General features: G+C 45.3%; 1 protein-coding gene across 1 annotated transcript; it reads left to right on the plus strand.

Annotated features, from left to right (window-relative positions):
• The first annotated feature begins 4,431 nt into the window (after window positions 1-4,431).
• Window positions 4,432-15,700, plus strand: CCDC122 (coiled-coil domain containing 122). Its single transcript, XM_075593400.1, has 5 exons — window positions 4,432-4,554; window positions 7,881-7,993; window positions 10,010-10,408; window positions 13,264-13,380; window positions 15,353-15,700. Exons 2-5 carry the CDS (start codon window positions 7,883-7,885, stop codon window positions 15,500-15,502), a joined length of 777 nt encoding a protein of 258 aa, XP_075449515.1. The 5' UTR covers window positions 4,432-4,554; window positions 7,881-7,882; the 3' UTR covers window positions 15,503-15,700.
• The last annotated feature ends 11,002 nt before the right edge of the window (window positions 15,701-26,702 follow it).

The following is a 26,702-nucleotide window of genomic DNA, read 5'->3' on the forward strand; positions in this document are numbered from 1 at the left end:
CCGGGAAGCTGATTTAGATTCCAGAATATGAATCCATTAAGGTGCTGTTTTTCCTTTTAAACATTGACAATTCTGGAAACGCTCTAATGCAGGGGTCCCCAACTTTTTTGTACCCAAGGGCACACTTGAGACTTCAGCAGAGAGTGGCAGGCACCAACCAATTAAGGCGCACACACTCACAAAATACACTTACCTTGGGGGGAGGCCTCCAGTGCTGCACTAGTCCCGCTCCCGGATGCAGAAGTTAGGCCCGACTTCTGGCGCGGACCGTCACGCAGCAGCTGTCGGCGACACTATGGTCGCGGGCACCCACAAAAGGCTTGGCGGGCGCCATGGTGCGCACGGGCACCGCGTTGGGGACCACTGATTTAACACATACAGTAAGAAGGAAAAGGGAATTAAAAAAAAGATGAGAAAAACATCCTGCAATAAGAGGGAAAAAAAAAAAGAGATCCCTAGCCCTATAATGGCATAAAGAATGGTGATGGAACAGACAAATGGAAAAATATATATATATATTCACCAACCAAAAAATAAATGGAAAGAAGGTGAAATAATGCACCTAGTAATGGCACTCAAATTGAATAAAAAATGCAATTGAAACAAGTGCTAGAGAATAAAAAAAGACGTGTCTTTGTTTGTGTCCCTCATGATAATAGCTGCTGCTACAGTACTGTGCATGCCAATATGCAAATAACGTGCCCTTTAATGCAAGCAGAAACAACATATGTGCTCAATAAATAATCCCAGGCGGTATAAGGACCACAGCAAGTAGCAAAACAGTTAATTATAAGACTCACCCTCAAACACAAAAGACCATTCAAATAATATTGCCACTTATAAATAATAAATCACATTATTGCCCGTCAGGCTAGACATAAGCAATTCAGCCATGCATAGCCAGACCATGCTTCTGGAGTTCACACCAGATCACTCAGCTCTGCCATTGCAACTGGTCAGTTCTTGAGGCAAAGGTGTCTTTACCCTGTCCAGGTCATATTCTTTAATCACGTCAGGTCAATGGCTGTATTTCCCCCTCGGCATGTGCTGCATGGCAGCAACGCGTGGCAAAAGAGTGCAGGTCAAGCAGACAGTTTTCTTGGATCTATACAGAGTCCCAGCTCTAAGCTGAACCCTTCCCTACCCCTGCTGTGTCCGATCTAAATATGAAGGTGGGGAAGCAGGGGGGCAGAATTTGTGAGAAAAAAAATATGTTTTAAAAACTACACAAAATACAAGCACAATGTAAAATATACATATGATAAAATGACAACTGAATTCTGAATAATCTAGTGTTAACCATTATAGAAATGCACAGAGAACCTAAACTAGGACAAAATAAACAAATATGCTGTAGAAGTCAACCATAACAGAAAATACATTTACAAACATAATTATAACAGAGATAATACCATGGAAGGGAACAATGCAAATAAATAGTCTTTTAAAAGCTTGATAATTAGTGGTGCTCTTTTGTTTTTGCTAATAATAATCATTTTTAAGTAAATAACATCAGCAGAAAAGGCTGATTTTAATACTGTAGAGCAGTGTTTCCTAACTCCAGTCCTCAGGGAACCCAACAGGTCAGGTCTTAAGGATATCCCTGCTCCAGCACAGGTAGCTCAGTCAAAATGACTGAGCCCCGGATTGACCCACCTGTGCTTGAGCAGGGATATCCTTAGACCTGACTTGTTGGGGTTCCCTGAGGACTGGAGTTGGGAAACACTGCTGCAGTGAAATGTAACCCCCTCCTTTCCCGGCTCAAAAGGAGTGCTACATCTGTAGGCCTTATTTTTATAAAGGTGGTGCTCAGGGTCTCTATTTACTTTCTCAGGGTGTTGGCATCCGGGCTGGCAGGGCATGAATGCTAAGATGAGCGTAATGAAGGGTGCTGGGAACTTTATTGGTACAAACTAGAACTTATTCATTGCCTTTGATTATGCTCCTCATATAAGGGCATCTTCACTTTAGACAATAATGAGTGGCACATAATATAGTTGCATTAGGTATTCTTCCCTGGTAGCTCTCACCACTATCCTAGGGAGGATCTGAACATTGTACCATTAGCACTGGATCTGCGAGGTACTCGCTGTCCCTGCGTTTGGATTTGCCTCATCCCACCAGGACCCGTGGTAGAGATACTCCTATCGTCATGGATCCATATCCCATCACTCTGAGTTGTACCCTGCTTATCCCTAGGTATCCGACAGGGCTCGCATTTGTAACTGGTCAGGATGTGCCAATCCCACGGTACTCTGGAACCCTCTATTTAAAAGGATTCCCCCAGAGTACCATACAGTACATATTCTTCCTTCAGAGCAGATGATTAACCTCACACATGCAATGGGCTATGACTAGAAGGGCACATTCCATAATTATAAAATAATAAAGGTGACCAGACATACTTAAACATATAGCTCTACACATAAACATGAAATACTATTTACAATGAGGTCCCCATCTGTGTCTCCTCCTGGGACCTGGATCTAGAACTCTCTACCCTCACTATAAATACTGTACATACTAGTGACATCACTGGTCACCATGCCTACAGGAGGAGTGGTCTAGATTATACAATTACCCAGATGAGACCCCTTAAATATATCACTGGAATGAATTCACTGTGGTCCGAAGAAGGATTTTCCCCTTTAACCAAGTTAGGATAGAAGGATACTGTAAATCTAAATCACTGCATTAAAAGTAACATGTATTAGAAAAATATAAGAATTAAAAAGTTCGAAATTAAATTAATAATAAAATGTGAGAACATTCTGGTAAAACATTTTGAAGAAATCTACTGTATGTAAAGTGGAATTTACTGGATATACGATCATGTAATATTTTGTATTGGATCTCCTTAATTTTTGAAAGACTATACTATACATACAATATTTTTCAGATAAAAGCAAAGTATCCTGACATAATGCAGTTCCCCACAACAGGCAACATCTGGGTCTTCTACATTTCAAACTGGAAAACATTTTTTTAATTACTTTTTATGTTCCTAAAATAATTCATGTTTAATGATATTATAACATTGTGTATTGGCAAAATATTACGCAAAACATTTGCTATATTAAGAATAGTTGCTAAATTAAGAATATTCTTTCAATTTCATTTAAATATAACATTTACATAAAAATGATTGGCAACTCAAGATTTCCTGGTAATGAAATTAAATCAGTTCTGGCAAAAATATTCTCATAAATCCAATTTGACTGAATCCGTTTGTAAATAATACAGCAGTTATTCCATATACGAAGCGTGTGTAGGGAAAATGTATGCCACTAAGCCGCAAGAAAGACTTGCGTATGAAAATCTGCAATACTATTAGGAAGTTTATGGATATCATAATCACACATTAATAAAAAATAAAAAAAAGAGACCAACGTATGAACTAAAGATGAATTTAGGAATGTAGAAGCAAACAGTTCTCAGGGCCATACCAGACAAAGCAAGGCTGCTACACTTCAGCATGTTCTAACTCCCGTATAAATGAGTGGGAGGTACGATGTGCTAAGATTAGCTCCTATTAGTGCATATACTTTAGGCCTCAGTAACAAAGGCAGGTGATGGTAGGAAATGAAAAGCTCATTACTCTCTACTTCAGGGGTGCTCAACTCCAGATAAAAAAAACAGAACAGACAGGACGGCGCTTCCTGATGGAGTACTATAGCGTCACCTAGTGGTGAGAGGATCAGTATTTCATAGGTGAGGTATATATATAAACCTCAATGATATATATAATACCAAAACAAATATAAGTTAGTAAAAAAACATTAGAAATGCAAAATAAACAAATGAAGTAATGCTAAGGCTGCGTCCATAGGACTGCAGCCGTGCTGAGGCGCGCGGAGGCTGAGGGAAAGCGGGTGCTTACCCTGGCCTTGGTCCGCGCGCCGTTCGGGGGCGTGCCGTCCCTCATTGGGCGAACCGCTCACGTGACCGGCCCTGCACTCCCTTGAGTGCTTGAATTTAACATTTTGCTAAGACTTACGCTTCCGCACGCTTGCGTAAGCGTAAGCGAGCCCCTACTAAAGCCGCTCTCATTGCGGCTGCAGGGGCTCACTGCAGCGCAGCAGCGCGCCTCAGCACGGGTCAGCGCATAACCGCTGACCATGCCCAAGGCCTTAATCAGGAGACCACTCAACCTCATACAGGAAAAAGGCCACTCACCCCCTGTGCATCTGTATGCTCAACTCCAGCCCTGAAGCCCCCCCCCCCCCCAATAGTCAGGTTTTCAGGATATCCCTGCTTCAGCATAGGTCGCTCAGAGGATCAGTCAGAGACAGCACTACCGGTGCTGAAGCAGGGATATTTTAAAAACCTGACCTGATGGGAGGGAGGGGGCTTCAGTACTGGAGTTAAGCACCACTGCTGTTCTTGTCTGCATGATGATTTTAAATAAAGTTACAACACATGACACGTTTCCCCTGACACTGCTGGTGGGACAGAAAGCTGGAGAAAGAAGCAGCACTGAGTGTGTGAGAGAAAGTCTCAGGGGATAGAGGACCAGCAGCAGCGCATCATTATATATTACACTGCGAGAAGAAAGTGAGTGAAAGGACATGAGGTCTTAGAGGGGGAGCATTAACCCTTTGAGCGCCCCAGGATGCAGTTACTACAGATGCAGCGGCCATTATTTTAACAAATCACGCTGTGTATACCTCGGAATACCCATGTCATGGCGCGGGATTTCTTCCAACCTTCCCGCCTTAAGACACGAGTGCGGGCGAGTGCATAAAATGGCATTTTAGTGTTGTGGCTTTTAAACACCAGGTATTGACACAGTAGCACAGTGGCACAGTACTGTACATATTACAATTCATTAATTTCATTTCATTGCACACAATCCATGAAATTCAAACAAAGCAACCGCGATAAACACGTGTGCCTGGGGAAATTGGCTGCGTTCATGCCGTGTGGAGTAGAGCAGCGCACACGAAAACGGCGCAGTGAGTTCTTAAAATAATGGCCGCTGCATCTGTACATCATGGGGCCTGGCACTGCGGGGTTACGTCGCCCTCAAAGGGTCTGTTTTTTCCCCCCGGATTCGATGGCGTTGGACGCGATCTAACCAGTGAGGAAACGTAGAGGGAGGATCCCTCCTCTGCCCTCCAAAATGGCCACCGCAGTCACTTGAGCTCTGTTGAAAGTGGTCACGTGACCACACAGTGCCACTCGGACCACGACTCAGCTGGCATTCAAAAGGCTAGAGGAGCATGTCAAGTAAAAACATTTTTTATATATGTAACCCTTCTATGGTACCCCACCCGACATGAAATTGGGGGGTACACTCCTTCTGGTCACTCTGAATGGTCTGGGTGCTGTGACCTGCTGGCAAACAGGAGGGCTGAGGGCACCGCGGTGTTGTGGGGAGAACCCAGGACAGGGACAGGAGGTGATGTGGGACAGGTTACCTTGCTCTCTCTGGGTGGTGCAGTGCCTCCAGCCAGCAGGGATCCCCTGGGGTCTCCAGAGGAGAGACCCCCACTGACACTCCATTCTCCATACACAGGAACAGGGACACACACAGCAGCTTCTTTTCTGTGGATCTTTATTCAGCATAGGTGTGCAGACAGCATACAGCATGATATCACAGGCATGGTGTAATCTCTGCCTCTCTGCTCATGGCAGCTGGAATTCCCCCCCCCTCCTTACCCAGGTGGGGCAAGAGGGGGAGACCTCTTCTTAGCTCCTATCTCTCTCAGCTCTCTCTCTAGACTCCTGATCACTAACTGAATTTGGGAATATGTCTCAATTTGAATATCCTCAGGGAGTGTTTCTAGCTTTGAATCATTACAACTCAAAGCTGGATACCGATTGGCTCACACACACACATTAGGGGGTGTTCCAACCCATATCCACCCTTTGGATTAACATGCTCAAATGTTGCTTAGGTCTGCCCCTGAATATTGCTACATACTCAGAGCTGAAACTCACAAACAGGCCAACTGAAGGAATTAACCTTTCCACTGCCTGTTCTAACAGGACTGACAGAGGAAAGGCCCAGAATTAGCAATAGCTGCCGAAGGCCAGGCTATATATATATATATATGTTGTATATATGTTTATTTGTATATATGTAAGTGTTTAGGTCACCCCAGGCTTCCTTCAGCGGAGAATCAGGCCTCCTGTAAGCCATCCAGGTAAAGCAGCACGGTAGCGTCCCTAGACACGGGTGAAAGGGGGCTAGACCTATAGAAAGCAAAAACAAACAACCATTCATCAAAACATTGGGAAACTTATTACAACGCTTCTTGTAATTCAGTTTTTCATAGGTATTCTCTTCTCTTCCCCCCTCCCCTCCCCTCCCCCACTCCTCTGTGTATCTGGTTGGGCTTTTTTGAGTAAGTGGTTTATTGGATAACCTTTGAAATTAATCTGAAACAGTTCCTTATGTTTTTTTACCGGGTATAGAGATATTAATGCCTGCTATTGGTGTAGCCAGACGTTCATAGAGACTTCTTTGGGAGCCTGTAGTGTTTGGAGCACATTCTGTATGTATTGCAATATGGCGTGGGGGGGAGGGTGGAAAGAGTAGAGAATGGGGGAGAGACAGAATGGAGGGATGGGGGGGAAGGGGGGGAAGGAGGGATGGGGGGGAAGGGGGGGAAGGAGAGAAGGGGGGGAAGGAGAGAAGGGGGGGAGAGAATGGAGGGACACACACACAGCCCCCATCCAGCCAATGACACGCCCCCTCCCTTAATAGCCATGCCCCCTCCCTTAATAGCCATGCCCCCGCTCCTGCTATAAAATTATTGAAGGACAGCTGAGCGCTCATACTTGGAGAGTTGGTGACGTCACCGCTCTCATGCATGAGCGCGTGAACCGGTCTGAGACTCACCCTAGTGGCTTCTGTAGATGTACATTAGAATTAGACCAGCAGAGTTTCCCCGTGCATTATCTCTCCAGGCTGGAACGTCATGTGTCAGCCTTGTATCAGACAGGAGGCTGGTTAGCTCTTGTTCAGTGGTCTGAGTGTTCTATACTAGCAGCCCAGCACCACACTCATGATTACACCCTTATTGCCACAGACCCATAAAGTAAAAAAATATATATAACTTTTTACTAAGTGGTGTAAATATTAGTAAATATTTTCCTTCATGTTTTACCACACACTTAAGTAATAATATACTCCAGGTTATCAACTCTTTAGGTTTTATCTCACATTTTCCTTTCCCCATTCTGTGTCCCTGTATTCTTGTTCCCAGCACTACTGTAGTTCGATCTATCCCTGCTCCAAAGGCCTATCTTCATTCATATAATGGGATTCACATGCTCTGGCTTACTTCTCTTAACCTAGAGATGTGCCTCTAAGTCTATGCTGATCAGATACCTTATCAGGACTTTAAAGTTTAAAGGTCTTTGCAGGCAGAAGAAACATACAGTATGTGTTTCAGAACATAAAATATATGCATATTTTAATTGTGATTTATATCAAATGTTTGGCAGATATTTGAATGGTTTGATACACATTATTTTTATAAACAGACCTGACACAAGGGAGGCACAGGGTTTGTGATGAGGTGAATATCTTCAACAGGTGTTTTATTGTAAGGCTGCGCTTATAGTGCCAGCGACAGCGATGCGACATCGCTTCAAAACAAATGCATTGAAGCCGTCGTGTGCGCTTATAGTAGGAGCGGCGCGACGGATTAGTCGCGATTGCTGGAAGTCACTTCAATTTGATTTTTCCAGCGACCGTAGCGTGACGTTAGTATCGCTGTCGCCGTCACTATAAGCGCAGCCTAATTGTATAATGCGAGATGGAAATGGCATTTTTAGCGCTCATCAAATTTGTGTTGAGATCCTGCTATGGTTTTTAGTGTAAGCACTTCATCTTGTTCTTTGTTACACTATTTCTTTTATTTTATAAGAAATGGCAAGTAACACACCTTCACTAACTGAGGTGGTAAAACAAGTGGCAGAACAGCAACAAACTCAAGCATCCGAAATAGAGAAAAGCAGAAAGGTGCTAAACCAGATTCAGGTAAGTTACAACTATAAAGACACTGTATAGTATGGTATAAAATGTACAGATTAAAGTTAATGGCGGATATCACCAATTCAGGCGCGAAACACAGCACACTTTGATCACTCCAGAGGGTTGTGTTATTATGTCAAATTATTAACATACCAAAAAAGAAGAAAAGCCCCTATATCATGTTGCACTCAATTATCACCAGAAACAGAAGAGATTTTTAGGACCTCTAGAAATGTCTAAAGGCAGATTCACTCTGCTAGGAACAAGGGTTGTCACGCAAAACACGTGTCGGTTAGGGTCAGTCACCGCTGATGACATCAGTGCTGAGGGGAGTATGGGCTTCTCTTACACCTTGCGTCTCTCCCCGATTGATCATTTTATAGTTTAACAGCTTGCGGCTTTGTTGGGGGAGGACGTGCTACTCGATGGTGTTCCGTACACCTTGGCCCGCCCCCCCTTTGAGACACTGGCCTTATGATAGTTTTGATTTTCCAAGGCTACTAATCACAGCTAGCGTTTCACTCCTATTTTTAACTGTTTTTGATTATTAGGTCAGATTTCAATGTATCTGCCCTTAGATCTTACTAGAGGTCCTATATATACACCCAGTTCTAAGGTTACGGAGGAATTGTGTTCTATAATTTATTCATTTATTTCATATGATTACCGTTGGGATTTCAACATATTCATTTCAGTGTGGTAGGTGCTAATGTTTTAATTTGAAGAAAAAAAAGTTTTATTACTAGTTGACCGGAGTGCAATTTAACTTTATAAGTTCAAACTTTATAATAACAAATCTGCTTCTACTGTTATTGAGTGCAACACGCTAAGGGCCTTTTCTCTCTTCATTTTTGGTATATTGATTATTCTTTCCCCTTTGATTGCACCTACAGTAATTTTAGGCTGTGAGAGGTAATTTGTATATGTGTCAAATAATTCCATGGTATTTGGGCTACTCCCATTTCTTTTGTTCAACATAAGTGTACACACCTTTATGTCATGGTATATTGCTACAGTATGTTTGTGTCCTTTGTCAGCACAATCCTGCTTTTTAGAGTTGGTCACCAGTCTTGAGTTTTCTTCTTCCTAGAGGGTGGTTTAAACAATAATTCTGTTACATGATCCATGCAGCTAAAATGTTAATGCTATAATGGAGTTCTTTTTCTATAAAGATCAATTTGTCTGCTAAAAAGGAAAAAATATCAGTGTGGCTTGTCCGCCCCAGCAGAGCTGATCCGTTGTTCACCAACCAGGTCCCCCAGATATTAGCTTTTTTACCAACTTATTATAATACTTGTCTGGTGGATACAATACGACTGCTGGAGTCCAATAGAAAGCCAGTGAGAGGTGATGTTGTGGCTCATTGTTCGTGACTTTGCTGCCATGTTTGAAAACATGGATTGCTGATTTAATCCAGCTATGAGTTTTCTTCTTCTTCTTTTTTTTTTTTTGTCTCAGGTAATGTTAAAAAAAAGAAATATTTTGGATTGCTGCTTCAAACATGGACAGTACTTGTGTGCAGTAATGCAAAGTGGCATCACACATTAACCACTGGCTGTTAAGTACAGTAGAATTCACCAAACATTCACACCTGCTTATGCTATAGTTCGCCGTTAAGAAATACTGTAGTCTTTTTTTTTTCTTCTTTTTTTTACCAATCAATAAATTATGTAAAGATGCAGTTTTCTTCCAGCATGTTAAAAAATAAAAACGTTTGGCATCTGTTGGTGTCATATTGCAATGATCTGTGTACATTTTATTTTGAAGTTGAATTAATTACTCTTTAAAAGTATTATCTCAGTTTGTAAATACACCATGCTAGAACACAAATGGTATTTCGTTTTTATTTGTAGATTCATTTCTGCATTATTGCAAGTTGAAATTCATGAATTAGGTACTCAGAAAGGTGAAGTACTATCTAATGAGTCAGCTATCAAACATTTACAATTACCTCTGCTCATATTTGTCTGTGGTATTGCATAAATAATAACTGATAATCATAAAAATGGTGATCTTTTTTAGACTAAACTTCATGAGTTTAATACAGAACTGAAGTCTGTTTTATTGGAAACAAAGGCAGTTGAAAAAAATATTCACCAAGAAGAAGACACAATAGAAAATATAATGCATCTCTGCGGCATTCTTGAGAACCAAAACCTCTCCGTTTATGCTGAGACTATTAAGCTTAAACTAAACCTGGAAACTGAAAAAGAAGATTTTGAATCTATTGCATCAAGAAATAATGGGTATCGTGAAAAGATAGCAGATAATATCCGTCGTTTTTCAGAGGCAGAAAATAAATTACCAATTATGATTGAGCTTAATAAAAAAAGAGACAATGTCAGCAGCCTAAAGAAACAGAAGGAAGAACTGATGAGTGACCTGCATAATCCAGAAGGCGCTGCAGTAAAACAAGTGCAGGTATTTGCATAATATTGTATTCATTAGATTTTTGCATACCTGGGTGTCCATTCAAGTTGAATTTAGATTTTGCAGGAATGTTCTCTTAAACCTGGAGTGGTCAACTCCAGTCCTCAAGGGCCACCAACAGGTTAAGCTTTAAGGATATCCCTGCTTCAGCACAGGTGGCTCAATTAGTGGCTCAGTCGTTGACTGCACCACCTGTGTTGAAGCAGGGATATTCTTAAAACCTGACCTGTTGGGGGCCCTCGAGGACTGGAGTTGGCAACCCCTGGCTTACACCCCATCAGCCAAATGCAATGTGGGCATTATCTAGGGTTGAGTGTGCATTGCTCTGTACAGGCTTTATTGCCTTTTCTGGGATAGAGGAGGAGGAGGCTCTGAAAGCATTGTTGGATACATGTTGGGGGTAGCATCTAGCATGCAAAATCACATTCGTAAACAAGCTACAACAGTTTCAGCACACCTGCTGTCTCTTACCAGTCACATGCACCATAATGCATCCTTTTAATAGAGTGAGTGATCTTTTACTTGACAGTTGTAATTCAGATAAGAGGAGAGCTCCATGATTAGGTTAAGGACAGAGATAGACAGCCAGGCTGCTTTGAATAGGTTTTCGAGCACTGATGCATAAGTTCTGTCCTCATGGGTGGTATCTATAGGCAATCTAATGAAGAGTTAATTACAGAAATCTGGAAAACATGGCCTGTTTGTGACCCTGAGGACCGAACTTGTGCATCAAAACTTTAGAGAAAAGGGTTTCTCTCCCCCCCCCCCAAAACACTTCAACTAAGTATTGTTAGGTCGATTTCTTTATCCCCAAAATGTTCAGTGGAGCAAAATGGGAGCAACGCACCTTAATACATTGACGCAAAGTGCCGCAGAGTCTAAATGATGCGATTTGCAGCGGTTTTTGACATAGTATGTGACACATGAAACATATACTCCATTTTCTTCACTCCAGATGCATTACTCAAAACCATATAGTATTGGGATAGTGTTCTTTGCTAAATTAGACACTATTTTGTATGTGTTTAAAGTAAAAGTTATCATAAATTACAATATACTTGCCAATACGTTCTGATGCATGCATTACAATATATCAGCCCTAATGCACTTACTGTACGTATTGTGCATCGGAAAAAAACAGCTGACAAACTGCAGGTTTGTATTAGTGAACAGGGAGACAAATATTACACACACAAAAATTGTATTTGTGGCCTTCATGTATGAATGTAACACGTTGTCTCCATTTATATATTCCTTGTTTCAGCTGTTTAATTGTCCTCTCCACATCTATTCTATCCACAATCGCCTAATTTAAGTGAAAGTGCATGCACCCATTTTTAAGTTGGCTGTTTTCTACAGTATAATGTCTAGACAGTGACGTGCAGCTGCCTTCCTCTTCCATGTCATGTCTGCATTGTGCTTTTAATCTAATTCCGCTTATTTATTCATTTATTAATTTCAGCTCCGGGGACCCCCTGCTTCCAGAGATACTTACCTCTGTCGGGGGTGCCGGTATCCCTGCAGTCAGGGAGTTTGTGTGCCTAACGAAATGGCGGCTTACATGTCCCGCAGCTCAATAGGAATCCATGACGTCATCCCTTGCGGCTTCCTATTGGCCCTGCTTTAATGAATTAGACTCTAAATCAGTGGTTTCCAGCCTGTTTTTGTTTAAGGAACCCTACTGTATGTGAAATTCTAAGGGACCCCAACCCTTTCTAACAGTGTGTCTGAGATCAGATGCGTAGTAAATGCTTCTGCATTTGGTACAATTTTCAAATGGCCAGGAAATTGCAGGGAACCCGCTAGGGATGCCCAGGGAACCCAAGGGATCCTAGCAACCCTGGTTGAAAAACACTGCTCTAAATTGTTAACTGCAACAACACTGTTATGCTGCTTCGGTTACTATGTTGGAATCTCCAGTATTGACAGACAGACTTTTTGCTTCCTCTTTCTGACCACAAATAGTTTTTCTGACGTCAGAGGTATGTAGTAAGGTAGCCTGGGAACTTTACGTGTCTATTTTCTGTCCTCTAACAGCACTTCACTAGTACTGCAGTTTCTTATTGCCTTCCAACATTTATGTTGATCATTTTAAAATAGGTTTCCTTAATGTCAATTTGAAATGCAACCAGGATACCTGCCGTCCTATTGCATCTTTAGGATTACCTGCATCTTTTCCTACGGCCAGGATTCACTAAGCTGTGATGCTGGCTATCGCACCCTGATCTGGCTTCAACGTGCCATTGTCTTGAATGCTGGTTAATGCCAGGTAGGGCTGCAATGCTCTGCATTGGAGCATGAAGAGTCTGCCCCATAGGCCCTTATTCCATCAGCTGCAAGAGCGCTGATCCAACACTGATACATGGAAAGACCCTTTGTCTTCAATGGGGCTTTCCATGTGATAGCACCAGATTGGTGCTTTTGCACATCATAGAATAAGGGCCTTGTCTCTAGCAAAGTATGTATACTATATTCCATTTTGGGGGCTTTTAAATGGGTCTTTCTAGACTAGAGTTAGCACACATTAAATTATAATGCACATTAAAATTGTAGCAATGTTGTCACAAGGCTGAATATTTTCAATGTATTGCCATTTAACTATCCTGAATGTCATTGTTTCTTTAAATGAGCTGCATTGCTGTCTTTCCTCATTTCATTTATGGTGGGCTTTCTCTCAGATTCCTGGTTACATGAGTCAATCCTACTGTAAACAAAATACGGGAGACATGGTTTGTACGCAATGTATTTAAACATATGCATACAGTATAAACAAGTGTATTTTGTACGTAACATTATTTGTGCTTAATTTAAGCAATTTGAAATGAATCTGCCATCCCTGCCAACAGGGAGAAATTGCATATTTAGGTGAGAAAATCAAGGAAATAAAGCAGTCTATAACTGCAAAAAATAAGGATTTTGAAGGAGAAAAAAACACTCATGCGGTGCTCAGGAAAGAAATAGAGGCAAGTTTCAAATATGTTCTTCTTGTGTTACAAATGTTACTTCCTTGATGTGTTTCTGTAACCTTAGAGCTGCAGACCAAGCAATTCCCTACATGTGTGTCTTTTTTTAAAAATAAATCAGTTTTGTACTATGAGAAAATACTTGTAGTTTTTTTTAAACAACTCTGAATTACATTTTAATGTATTATAAAGTAACAAGCATTTTTTGTTTCTATAGCAACCATTTACAAAGTCACACTTACTGCAGAATACTTCGATGCAGCCATTTAGTGAACCCCAAGCCTAATCTTCACTGATCTTTCACAGGAGAGCGGATAGATCGGCAACTTAGCTAATTACTTATTGTGCGGATTGTACTGTATTCATGCACATATTAAAGGGGGGAAATAAAATAAAAAACATCAGCTTGGACTGCTGCTTTAAACTCAGTGGGGGTTATACATTTAACTGCGATAGGGGCACTTGCCCTTTATATATAGTATCAGACTGAGGCATGAAGAGCCCACAGGGGAAACACATTTTAGGAGCACATGGACATAGCAAGGAAAAAACTGTATGTATGTATATGTAACGGTTTTGATGCATGATACCTACTGGTATCAGGAGGGCTGAGTCGTCCGCTGTTGGTAGTGGGGACACAGGACTAGGCTTCTGGGGTTCATACCCAACATATCATCTTAGCAGCGCAGCGCCTCCATCTGCCATAGGCTCAAGGGAACTGAAGGTGATCTCCCACGGTAGAACGATTACCTCTCCCCCCAGTAAGGTCACACACCAGGCAGGAGGTATAACAGGAACAGTTTATTGTCTTCATTATACAGCACAGTAACAAGGCAGAGTTCTGCCTGATGCAGTCTCTCAGCTACCACTGAAGGATGGTCCCTGGACCTTCACTACAGGCCAAGGGCTCCCGCAGCAGTCCCAGCTCTTCCCCGCCCCTCTAGCAGAGGTATGGTACACACTCACTCTCCCCCTGAGGGAAGAGGACCAGAGTAGGCCCAGTAGTCAGGCTCTTGGTTGTGTGATCTGCCCTTCTCAAGTGGGTAGAGGCACTACTGAATTTGGGGCGGCACTGCCCTTAAGTACAGCCAGGAGGAGGGCACCAGGTCTGTCTCATGATTGGTCATGCCCAGGCCGGATGTCACCACCTCCCGCTGTCACTCAAGTGCAGCTCCACGGAGGGGGAAAACCCCATATCAACTACTGGCAATCTGATTGTACCAGGGCTTACTGCCCGTACAGGGCAGAATAGTAGCCATCAGGTGACCTGGCCACACACACACACACATTTAGTGTGTATGTATGTGAGATGGGGACAATGGGTGACATGAGTGGGAGAGAGTGACAACATTGGGGGGGGGGGGCAGTGGCATGGGAGAGGAGAAAGTGACAAAAAGGGGGGGGTGAGAGAGGTCTCTCACTCTTTCTCCTTTACCGGTGTTTTTTTGCTGCCTACAGTATGTTAATTTATTCTAATTAAAGCAGCAATTATTAATTGAAATGACCATCCTGAATGCAAGCTAGTGCGAGTAGATATTTTCCATTATTCTGCATGTAAAGCAGAAACAAAAAAGGTCAACATTATTTACTAACCGCCAATACCTGCCGGGAGTGTGATATACAGTGCAGTAACCTTCTCTTTCTATGGGGATATATGCTTCTATTAGTTAGAACCCTATGTTGCAAAGCAGGAAGTGGCTTGCAGCACACAAATCAGCATGATAATTTAAAAACAAAATATATTGTTTAACACGCTCAAAGATGAGGAATCCTTCCTGCTAGTAGCTTACAGCTGAAATTGCTGCTTTAACGGGTGGTAGAGCTTCCATTTCTTTCGTATACACACCTACAGAGGTGTATTCATTTCATAGGCAGTAATTAACTAAGATCTTTTTTGCATTAACTACATTTCTTGAACGACTACTTGCACGATGTAGCGACTACAAATATATATTTTAATCATTTCAAACAGGTGCAGAATAAGCGATATGATGCTATCCTGAAACGTTTGTATTGTCAGCTGAGCAAGGCACAGTTGAATAAAAGGCAATATCAGTGGAACATTGAACAGATGGAAAAAACTGCAGCTGATCTAAGGAAAAGCCTTGGGATGATAGAATGACATTTGAAATATGAGCTGTGCATATACAGAATAGTTATAAAACTGTTATATGGAATATGTTTTATTTTATTTGCATATCTTGTAAGAAAAGCTGTTGTAGCTATTAAGACGCCATGTTTATGCAGCAGTCCACCTTATGGCCAAAGAAGGTACCTAATGGCTTAGCATAGCTTTGTAAATATGGGTCTAAGTGTTCTCTGGAGCATTTTATTCTTTGCAAAAGCAATAAAAATATTTATAATATGTTGAAAGAGTTTGTTGAAATGTGTTTAAAAAAGCATTTGGAAGACCACATCTAACCAATTACTTCTTATTTATTGCATAGTTCAAAGAGAGTTCTTATTTATCTCAGAGTACTTAGAGAAGTGTAGGTTGGGTGCAGGTCATACTGCCATTAATCAAAATGAGAGTTCTTTCTGTATGTACAGTAAGTATGTAACAGGGTATGTCCTAGTAACCCTTTATGAAGGGGGCAGGGGGGGTTACATATATATTGGCCAAAAAATGTGTGCCCATCACAGGATTTATTTTCCGTCCCCTAGATCAGGGGGGCGCAAACTTTTTTTCCCTGCGCCCCCCTGCCGGTGGTCCCCTCACCTCCGCGCCCCCTCTCACCCCCGCGCCGGCGTCACAGCGTCATTTGACGCTGCGTTGCCATGCCGACGCGTGTGAGAAGCCGCCGGAGCCAAGGTAAGTTAGGTTTACGGAGGCCCTGTAGCTCCCCCGGCACTTAATGTAAGTGCCTTCGGGAAGCGCGCGGGGCCTCTGAAAACCCGCGCCCCCCCCCCACACTCAGTCTCGCGCCCCCCCTGGGGGTCACGCCCCCAGTTTGCGCACCGCTGCCCTAGATAAATGTAAATATACAAATCCATGTAATGCAGAAACTACTGCACTCACCCGATCAGTTTCCTAGTCTTCTGAACGGAAATATCTTCAATGGTGCTGGTAGGGAGATAGGCAGTGACCTGCTGTCCAAAATCACATCAAATCAATCAACAGCCCTCAAAACAAACGCGTCTCCGACACAAGTACTGCAAAGAATTGTTGTTTTTAATTGCAGAGATGAACCGGATCACACAATGTTTTGAGGAGAACCCCTTCGACAGGTCCAGTACTTGTTTTGAGTACAGAGGAGAGCTGTGGATTGATTAATGTAATGTAATGTATGTATATTTAATGTAAATATAAATATTATAGAGTGTTTAGCAACAAAAAAAATGGACTTGACTGAGATAGAGGCTTACACAGAAAATACTCTATCTTGATTATTAAAAATAAAAATGTCTAAAGGTTTGAGACTGAGATATGAGGAATACTTCATATTTCCCAGAATAAGCCTCCCAGCAGAAGCAGTAGAGTAGAGGTTAATATTGTAAGAAATGCTTGGGATAGACACAAGGTTATACTAAATACATGTAGCCAGGTCCCCTTTGGCTCCCCGGTTCCCCGTTCCTCTTCCCCTTACCTTCACCAGTGAGAAGGCAATTGTGGGGGCGAGAGCGTCTCTCGGTGGCGTCAGAGGCATGGAGCCACCATCTTTGTTATGTCGGCGTGGAGGCTCGTGCATGCGCAGACGCGATGTGGCGGCCAATATAGTGAGCGCGAAGGGGCAGAGATGGCGCTCCGTAGTGCAGGGACTTCCCAAGGTGCAGACGAGAGCAGTGGCGGCCATTACAGGGTTGCACAGGCGCGGCAGACATAGCGCACGCGGCCCTAATGTTAAAGAGGGCCATGACGGACTACAACTTCCAGCAGCCTCTGGGGACTGCCCTTTCACCCACATCACATGCAGCCAGACAGCAAATAGAATTTGCAGCTTCTCCTACTGGAGAAGGGTACAATGTTGCACAGGGACCACGCTAGTCAGTTGGAGCTGGGAGAAGGGAGGGGGAGGAAGTGTGTAAGGAGCAAGTGGCTTCTTACACTAGGCCAGGTTACCCCCAGGCCCAAGCTAGGCCCAACTCACCAGTATATGTGTAGCTGCTGTGTAGGGAAGGCCCTAAGGTAGGGACTTTACCCTTTTAGCAGTAGTTTAGTCAGTGAGACAGACGCTGCTGTGTGCTCTGACAAGGAGGGAGCAGTGTGACAAGTGTGTCTGGGATCAGACCTGCATCACTCAAGATAGAGACTATCTGTGTGGTGATTATCTGGATTGAGAGAGGACGCCATTGCTGCGGATTCAGCGTTGGACGCAGACGGGTCCTTTCCTGTTGTTGCTGTACCCGGGCGCAGGAGCCCCGGGCAGGTATTTCTACAAGTGCACCAACTGTACCCTACATACCGGTTTCCTTACAGGCGATGATCACGCCTAGTGGGTGGGTTGCTGGACTATTGGGACACTTGGGTATAGGTGTAAGGGTATATAGCCCAGTTAGGAGCAAGGTTATAGCTGCCAGCTAGTGGCAGAGGGTAACACGACTGTGTTGCTATATGTGATTATTGATGTGATGTTATTGTTTTGCCCATATAGTAAACAGTTACATATATATCTACTCCATTGTATGTGTTTCCTATTTGTGGGTCCTGTGTCAGGGGTCATTCTATACACCTGGAATCCCTGCACAGGTGGAGGCGCTGTAAGTATACGTTCCAGGATACATCCAAGGCTCCCAGTGGCGGAGGTTCTTTGGACATGATCTCGGTTTACATAATAATCAATGACGACCAATGGATGGCCTCTGTCAAACATTACTTCATGCACTCAGATTTATCTATCTCTTATTTTATTTTACTCTGTACATTTTTTTTATTAACAATTATTTTCTTTTTGATCACACGTTTTATTTACAGACCCGTGTTACTGAAATGAGGACGTTTGCTCCTTCATACATCAATTTATGGGTTGGTGGGAGTCTATTCATGTTTTTGGTGAACACTTTTAGGGAACATATTGTTTTTTTATAAGAGGTACATTAATGGCCTTATAATGATTTTCAATGGGGATAGTCACACATTATTGCTTTTTATAGAACACTAGATTAATAGTATATTTAATTTAGATTTTACTTATTATTATACTTTTCACTATATACACAATTTAGATCTTCTTTTATACATTGACATCAATAGTCACATTCAAACAGATGGTTATAATAAGAAGAATTCACATAATACTTTCCTTATGGTGGACAGTGGCCATCTCAGATAATTTACAAGAGGTATGGTCAATTCCTTAGGCTTAGACACAATTGTTCTAATGATTATGTCTTTTTGTGGTAGATTTTTATAAAGAGGCGTCAACCACACATTATATGTTATGATGAGTAAAAAAGTGACAAATCCTCCACTATACATGTACAGCAAATAAAAAATTAAAACCGTGTGAGTACATTCACATGTCTCAGACAGATCTGCAACCCTGCTTTTCACGCTCATCTCTTCGCATCCAGTGCTTCCACTATAGCTATGGATTCTGGGATATGACATGCAAATGAGCACATAGTCATTTCCCAGAATCCCTGGCTGCAGTGGAAGCACTGTATGCTAAAAGATAATGGTGGAAAGCAGGGTCGCAGACCTGTCTGAGACATGTGAATGTGATTACAAGTGGAATTTGTATTTGCTATAAAGTGGCTATAAAATGCTTTTTTGATTTATCGATCCTCTCTATTGAAAAATACTAACCGTAATAAGAGAGCTAAGGCCTCGTCCAGGGTGACGCTGAGAGGGCGCTCACACTTGCCGCGATGAAATACATTGCTGCAGTGTGTGTGTCCAGCGTGAGCCAGCGCCGCTTAGCTGCTTGCCGAAGCAAGCAAATTTGAATTTGCTGCTCGCTGGCGCATCACGTGAGCGGTTCGCCCATGATGTCATGGCCATGCCCCCCCCGCACGCATTCCTAGCTGTCCACAAATCTCCTGGCTGAGCAGCGTGCGTGACGTCTCCGCACACGAGCGCCAGCGCGCTTGCTCCCTGCCTGGCTGCAGCCTAAATCTACCAATAGGAGATCTTCAGGATTATTGAGGAAATTGGATTATGATACAAATATAGCTATATGCATCACACAGTATAGCAGACAAGCGAATCAAATGAACTCTATTATATAAACATTGGAACGTTTTATCTTTGCATCCAGATCTTAAATCTCTTATTGTCCAAAATTTGTTTAAAAAAAATAGCAAAAAACGATTGCTTTTTATCTCTCCCCAAGTTTACATTGCTCCCTTCATAGTGGTAAAAAAATAATGTTGGAACATGTATGGCTCCTCCGAAAAGCAGATACCTAGCACCCACTGTGTAAACATATATTTAATTGTAAATATGGAACTATTCATCATTTTTTATTTATGGGAATAGAACACATTCAGTTTCAGCTCATGGTGGGGATAGAATATCGACGTAAAGACTACAGGATATTTTTTCTCTAAAAACATTAATCCCTTGGGGTTTAAACACGGCGTGGGATCTCACTAATTTCCTATGATCCGGATATATTGGTGAAACTTTGTAACCTTTGTTCAAATTATGATTGGTAAGAAGTATTTTAAGATAATTTATTATTCTGCCTGTCTTACAATAGGATAAGCAGAACGGGTAATTTTTGTTGTTGTAATTCTTTGCATTGTAATTAATGATTATTATTCCTGTATCTCACATGATTATAGGATTTATTGTGATATATTAAGTAATAACTTGTAGCTGTGTTTGTAGGACTATTTGGAGGCTTAAAGTCAGTTATGCACTTTTTTTAATCTGGTATTTTTCTCACATTTTGCTTTTTTTTTATGTAGAAATATGGGTTTGCATGGTTCCCTTGGAAATGAGGTTGTGTCCATATTTTTTCTCTTTTTTTCCTTCTTGAACACTGACGTCATACATTTCGGGCATGCTCCGTCATTTGCTCGGTGAAATCACATGTTTTCTGCTAGATGCTATATAAATATTTTGAAAATATAAGTTGATTACACCTTGATAAAGTGTTGGAATTGGCGTGAAACGCGTTGGTGGATTGCTGCCTCTTTTTACATGGCTAAATATTTTTTTTTTAAATATATGTATATTTTTTTCACATTCTAGCCCTTTATGGTTTTTCGGCACTGCACTGAAAATTCTTAATGCTGAAAATGTTAAATGTGGTCGAAGTCTAGATAAAAATACATTTTATGAAAAATGTATTAAAAAAAATATTTAGACAACGCAAAAATGTCATTAAATTTCCCTGCACTTCAACACACATTAACACAAACCACACCTACTGTAAGTTTGCATATACTGTAGCCATTAGGAATTTACAGAGGGAAGGTGACCCTTAGCATGTATATGAAGCTTTCAGTCTGAGACTGAAAAAAATGAGTTTTCAGCACAACAATCTTTAGCATGAGATAATAAAGCTTCCTCGTTTGAAATGTTTTGGGAACTAGCATACAGTATGGTAGAAACTCACACTTATGATCTTTGCATGTGTTTAGGTAACCTGAGTCTCATTGAGCAAACAATGACTCACTCACTGCCTTGTACACTTGGGAATTCCCCACTGTCAAATATACTGTACATCTGAAAATCAAACCGTGCTATGATGTTTCTTTTACCCTTTTTTTAAATCTGGTTTACCATGTAGAAAGCAGGTTGTCAAATGCAATCAAAACTTTCCTTGTATAACCCTCCTTGCCCATCTCTAAAGGAGTTTACATTGAATTTAACTAGATACTGTGACGGTGCTCGTCTCAAATCAGGAAGCGGACCCGCAGGGCTGAGGTAGGGATGTAAATAAACCGACCAGAGCCCAGGGCCTGTAAGAGTATCCGTGGTCGGTAACCAGGCAGGGGTCAGGGCTGGCGGCAGAGTTGCAAAGTCCAGGAGACAGGCAGAGGTCGGGGCAGGCTGAAAGCAGTGAGGTTGAGTTCACGGTCCAGGGTCAGCAACAGGGGAATCAAAATAGGCAAAAGGGTAAAGCGTGACTGCAAAGACGAACAGGAGCTGCAAACGTAGGAACTTTGCTCGGCGACTCCCACCAGGAACTGCAGCCTTAGGCCGCACGTACAGTGCCTGCGACGGTGACGCATGAAGTCACTCGTCGCCACTAGCGAAAGTTGTATTTCGCTTTTCGGCGGCGGCGCGGGCGACCAGGGCATTGATTGTTCAGGGTCTGTCACATGAGGCGACAGCCCCTGAAAAATCAAATATTCCCGGTTTCCAAAAATCACGTTGCCCCGTCGCTTACTATAAGCGCACGCGGCGGTGACAATGCATTTGTTTTTGGGCAACGTCGCATCATCGGCACTATAAGCGCAGCCTTATATAGCAGGCTGCCAGTACACAAAATGGCCAGTTTGAGCAGAAAGGGCAGGCAGTCTTGAAAACCTGAACTGGCAGCAAAACCCGGCACGGATCGAGCAGAATACTTACTGTCACGGCTGTGCTCGCCACAAACCTGGGTCGGACCGCGTGGCTGAGGTGGGGTTGTAAAAGCACCGACCTTAGACCGCGCAGGCGGATCCGGATTGCGCAGTTCGTAGTCGTATGTATCCTCAGGATAGGAGAAGACAGCATCGTCGGTGGACACGCCAGGGTCAGGACTGGAGATATCAGGGTAAACGTTGTTCAAGCAGGAGTTCGGCAACAGGTAGTCAGTAGAGCCCCGCTTCAGCTTAGGAGCGCGGGAGTGGCTTCTGCGCGTGCGGCGACCATGGCCCATGGTACTGGTCTCAGGAGGTGGTAGACAGACCAGAGTAGCACACCGCCTAGCTGCACTGGTAAACCAGTGCTTCAGCGCAAGAGTCCTGAGCGGGCTGGGGAATCCTCCGTTTCAGCGCAGGAACCAGGACACGGCCTCTCTAGATTAGGGAAAGAGTAGGCCCCAGGAACCAGAAAGCTGAAGATACACAGGGAAACCTCCGCTTCAGTGCAGGAAACAGGAACAGACCGCTGCGTGAATATAGCAGCCGGTCACAGGAAACAAGGAGCTGAAGTAACAAGGAGAGTACTCAGCTTCAGCACAGGAAACAGGAACTGACCGCTGCATGAGACTAGCAGCCGGTTACAGGAACCAGGGGGCTGAAGACAACAAGGAGAGTACTCCGCTTCAGCTCAGGAACAGACCGCTGCGTGACACTAGCAGTCGGTCTCAGGAACCAAGGCGACAGACAAGACAAGGCTTATGGCAGAACACAGAGACATCCAGGAAGGACTATGCTCGGCAGGGAGCATTGTGGGAAGGCAATACTTAAAGGTCCGTGAACCAATGGCAGAAGGGGCGTGTGGCAGCATTACTTTGGTGAGTGAATCCAGGCTGCAGCAAACATCAGGAGAAGTGCTCCAGGACCGCACCTGTCTGCAAGGTAAGGCAAACAGTAAACCGAGGAGCGGATTCCTTACACTTACATATACATGGCAATACTATATATACTAGAATAGACAGCACTCAAATTTTAATTGAAGGGAGCAATGGTAGGTGCACTTGGGAACAGGGAGGAACCCTAATCCTCCACATAATGTAGCAAAAAAGGGGGGGAGTTCTCAGCACTCAAATATAGTCAAGAGAAACGGGAATATGCCAAATCCAATTTAATGTGAAAATGTGAATATCATAAGACAAGTCAATGAGAACTCTGCAATACTTTATAACTAATGTAATATTCTAATATATGTATGTACAGTGTTCGACAATTATATACATTTACACGCCCGGGGCGTGTGGATTTAACCCCCGGGCGAGTAAATATTGGCCCAAGCAGCACACGTGTATTTTTTAAATTTCCCCCGCTCGCGCTGCTGTTTTTCCCGCACTCGAGCTGGAGAAAAAAAAAGAAAAAGCTGCAGGCGGGTTCATGTTGTTGGGGGAGATTACCCCGCCTCCGGCTCTCTGAGCAGTGCCTTCGCTCCTCCCCCGCCTCTCAGCAACTTTCCCTCCTCAGCTCTTCCACTCCTTCCCCTTCCGACAGCCAGCCCCTTCCACGCCTCAGGCCCCTGCAGGGCCATCTGTCACCCCCCCTCCCTCCCATCGGGCCATCTGTCCCCCCTCACATCGGGCCATCCACCACCCCCTCCCATCGGGCCATCCACCCCCCCTCCCATCGGGCCATCCACCCCCCCCCTCCCATCGGGCCATCCACCACCACCCCCCCTCACACCAATCTCTCCCGGCCTCCGTGACCCCCCCCCCCTCACCTCTAAGCAGGGGAAATCCCCTAACCCGAGCCTCTCCCTGCTCTAATCAGGGGAAATCCCCTCACCGGAGCCTCTCCCTGCTCTAAGCAGGGGAAATCCCCTACCGGCCCTTCTCTATTCTATCAGGGAATACTGCGTCGGCGTCGGCGTGGCGCGGCCCCTTGCAGAGGCCCTCCTGCCGTGCTGAGACCCCCGCTGCCATGTGCGACCCCCCCTGCCTTCCAGAGGCCCTCCAGCCGTGTGGAGGTCCCACTGCTGCCATGTGCGACCCCCTGCCTTGCGGGTGAGTGTTTGTGTGTGTGAGTGACAGACTGTGTGTGTGAGTGTGAGTTTGACTGAGTGAGATTGGTTGTCTGTGTGTCTGTGATTGTGTCACCCTCTCTCCCTCTCCCTGTGTCACCCTCTCCCTGTGTCACCCTCTCCCTGTGTCACCCTCTCCCTGTGTCACCCTCCCTCTCCCTGTGTCACCCTCTCCCTCTCCGTGTCACCCTCTCCCTCTCCGTGTCACCCTCTCCCTCTCCCTGTGTTACCCTCTCCCTCTCCCTTTGTCACCCTCTCTCTCCCTCTCCCTGTGTCACCCTCTCCCTCTCCCTGTGTCACCCTCTCCCTGTCCCTGTGTCACCCTCTCCCTCTCCCTGTGTCACCCTCTCCCTCTCCCTGTGTCACCCTCTCCCTGTGTCACCCTCCCTCTCCCTGTGTCACCCACCCTCTCCCTCTCCCTGAGCCACCCTCTCCGTGTCACCCTCCCTCTCCCTGTGTCACCCTCCCTCTCCCTGTGTCACCCTCTCCCTCTCCCTGTGTCACCCTCTCCCTCTCCCTGTGTCACCCTCTCCCTCTCTCCCTCACCCTGTGTCACCCTCTCCCTGTGTCACCCTCTCCCTCTCTCTCCCTCTCCCTGTGTCACCCTCTCCCTCTCTCTCCCTGTGTCATCCTCTCCCTCTCCCTGTGTCACCCTCTCCCTCACCCTGTGTCACCCTGTCTCTGTGTCACCCTCTCCCTCTCCCTGTGTCACCCTCCCCCTCTCCCTGTTTCACCCTCCCTCTCCGTTTCAACCTCCCTCTCCGTGTGTCACCCTCCCTCTCCCTGTGTCACCCTCCCTCTCCCTGTGTCACCCTCCCTCTCCCTGTGTCACCCTCCCTCTCCCTGTGTCACCCACCCTCTCCCTCTCCCTGTGTCACCCTCTCCCTGTCACCCTCCCTCTCCCTGTGTCACCCTCCCTCTCCCTGTGTCACCCTCCCTCTCTCCCTGTGTCATCCTCTCCCTCTCACCCTCTCCCTGTGTCACCCTGTCCCGCTCCCTGTGTCACCCTTCCTCTCCCTCTCCGTGTCACCCTCTCCCTGTGTGATCCACCCTCTCCGTCTCCCTGTGTCACCCTCTCCCTGTGTCGCCCTCTCCCTGTGTCGCCCTCTCCCTCTCTCTGTCACCCTCTCCCTCTCTCTGTCACCCTCTCCCTCTCTGTCGCACTCTTCTTCGCTCTCTCTGTCGCACTCTCTTCTTCGCTCTCTGTCGCACTCTCTCTTTGTCTCTCATTCTCTCAGTGTGTGTGTCTCTCATTCTCTTGCTTTCTCTGTGTGTCTCTCTTTCTCTGTGTGTGTGTGTGTGTGTGGGTGTCCCTGTGTCACCCTCCCTCTCCCTGTGTCACCCTCTCCCTCTCACCCTCTCCCTGTGTCACCCTCTCCCTCTCCCTGTGTCACCCTCTCCCTCTCACCCTCTCCCTGTGTGACCCTCTCCCTCTCACCCTCTCCCTGTGTCACCCTCTCCCTCTCCCTGTGTCACCCTCTCCCTGTGTCACCCTCTCCCTGTGTCACCCTCTCCCTGTGTCACCCTCTCCCTGTGTCACCCTCTCCCTCTCCTTGTGTCACCCTGTCCCTGTGTCATCCTCTCCCTGTGTCACCCTCCCCCTCTCCCTGTCACCCTCCCCCTCTCCCTGTCAAACTCCCCATCTCCGTCACCCTCCCTCTCCCTGTGTCACCCTCCCTCTCCCTGTGTCACCCACCCTCTCCCTGTGTCACCCTCTCCCTGTGTAACCCTCTCCCTGTGTCACCCTCCCTCTCCCTGTGTCATCCTCCCTCTCCCTGTGTCACCCTCTCCCTCTCTCTCCCTCTCCCTGTGTCACCCTCTCCGTCTCTCCCTGTGTCATCCTCTCCCTCTCCCTGTGTCACCCTCTCCCTCACCCTGTGTCACCCTGTCTCTGTGTCACCCTCTCCCTCTCCCTGTGTCACCCTCCCCCTATCCCTGTTTCACCCTCCCTCTCCGTTTCACCCTCCCTCTCCCTGTGTCACCCTCTCCATGTCACCCTCCCTCTCCCTGTGTCACCCTCCCTCTCCCTGTGTCACCCACCCTCTCCCTCTCCCTGTGTCACCCTCTCCCTGTCACCCTCCCTCTCCCTGTGTCACCCTCCCTCTCCCTGTGTCACCCTCTCCCTCTCTCCCTGTGTCATCCTCTCCCTCTCACCCTCTCCCTGTGTCACCCTGTCCCTCTCCCTGTGTCACCCTGCCTCTCCTTCTCCGTGTCACCCTCTCCCTGTGTGATCCACCCTCTCCGTCTCCCTGTGTCACCCTCTCCCTGTGTCGCCCTCTCCCTCTCTCTGTCACCCTCTCCCTCTCTCTGTCACCCTCTCCCTCTCTCTGTCACCCTCTCCCTCTCTGTCGCACTCTTCTTTGCTCTCTCTGTCGCACTCTCTTCTTCGCTCTCTGTCGCACTCTCTCTTTGTCTCTCATTCTCTCAGTGTGTGTGTCTCTCATTCTCTCGCTTTCTCTGTGTGTCTCTCTTTCTCTGTGTGTGTGTGTGTGTGGGTGTCCCTGTGTCACCCTCCCTCTCCCTGTGTCACCCTCTCCCTCTCACCCTCTCCCTGTGTGACCCTCTCCCTCTCACCCTCTCCCTGTGTCACCCTCTCCCTGTGTCACCCTCTCCCTCTCACCCTCTCCCTGTGTGACCCTCTCCCTCTCACCCTCTCCCTGTGTCACCCTCTCCCTCTCCCTGTGTCACCCTCTCCCTGTGTCACCCTCTCCCTGTGTCACCCTCTCCCTGTGTCACCCTCTCCCTCTCCTTGTGTCACCCTGTCCCTGTGTCATCCTCTCTCTGTGTCACCCTC

This window comes from Ascaphus truei, chromosome 3 (assembly GCF_040206685.1).
Source record: "Ascaphus truei isolate aAscTru1 chromosome 3, aAscTru1.hap1, whole genome shotgun sequence".
NCBI classification, from domain to species: domain Eukaryota; kingdom Metazoa; phylum Chordata; class Amphibia; order Anura; family Ascaphidae; genus Ascaphus; species Ascaphus truei.

What these genes read in the sequence shown, in the direction of transcription:
- CCDC122 (XM_075593400.1), top strand. Translation starts at nt 7,883, where the DNA reads ATGGCAAGTAACACACCTTCACTAACTGAGGTGGTAAAACAAGTGGCA. An exon ending in AGGTGCTAAACCAGATTCAG is followed by an intron (nt 7,994 to 10,009) that starts GTAAGTTACAAC and finishes GATCTTTTTTAG; the next exon opens with ACTAAACTTCATGAGTTTAA. An exon ending in TGCTCAGGAAAGAAATAGAG is followed by an intron (nt 13,381 to 15,352) that starts GCAAGTTTCAAA and finishes CATTTCAAACAG; the next exon opens with GTGCAGAATAAGCGATATGA.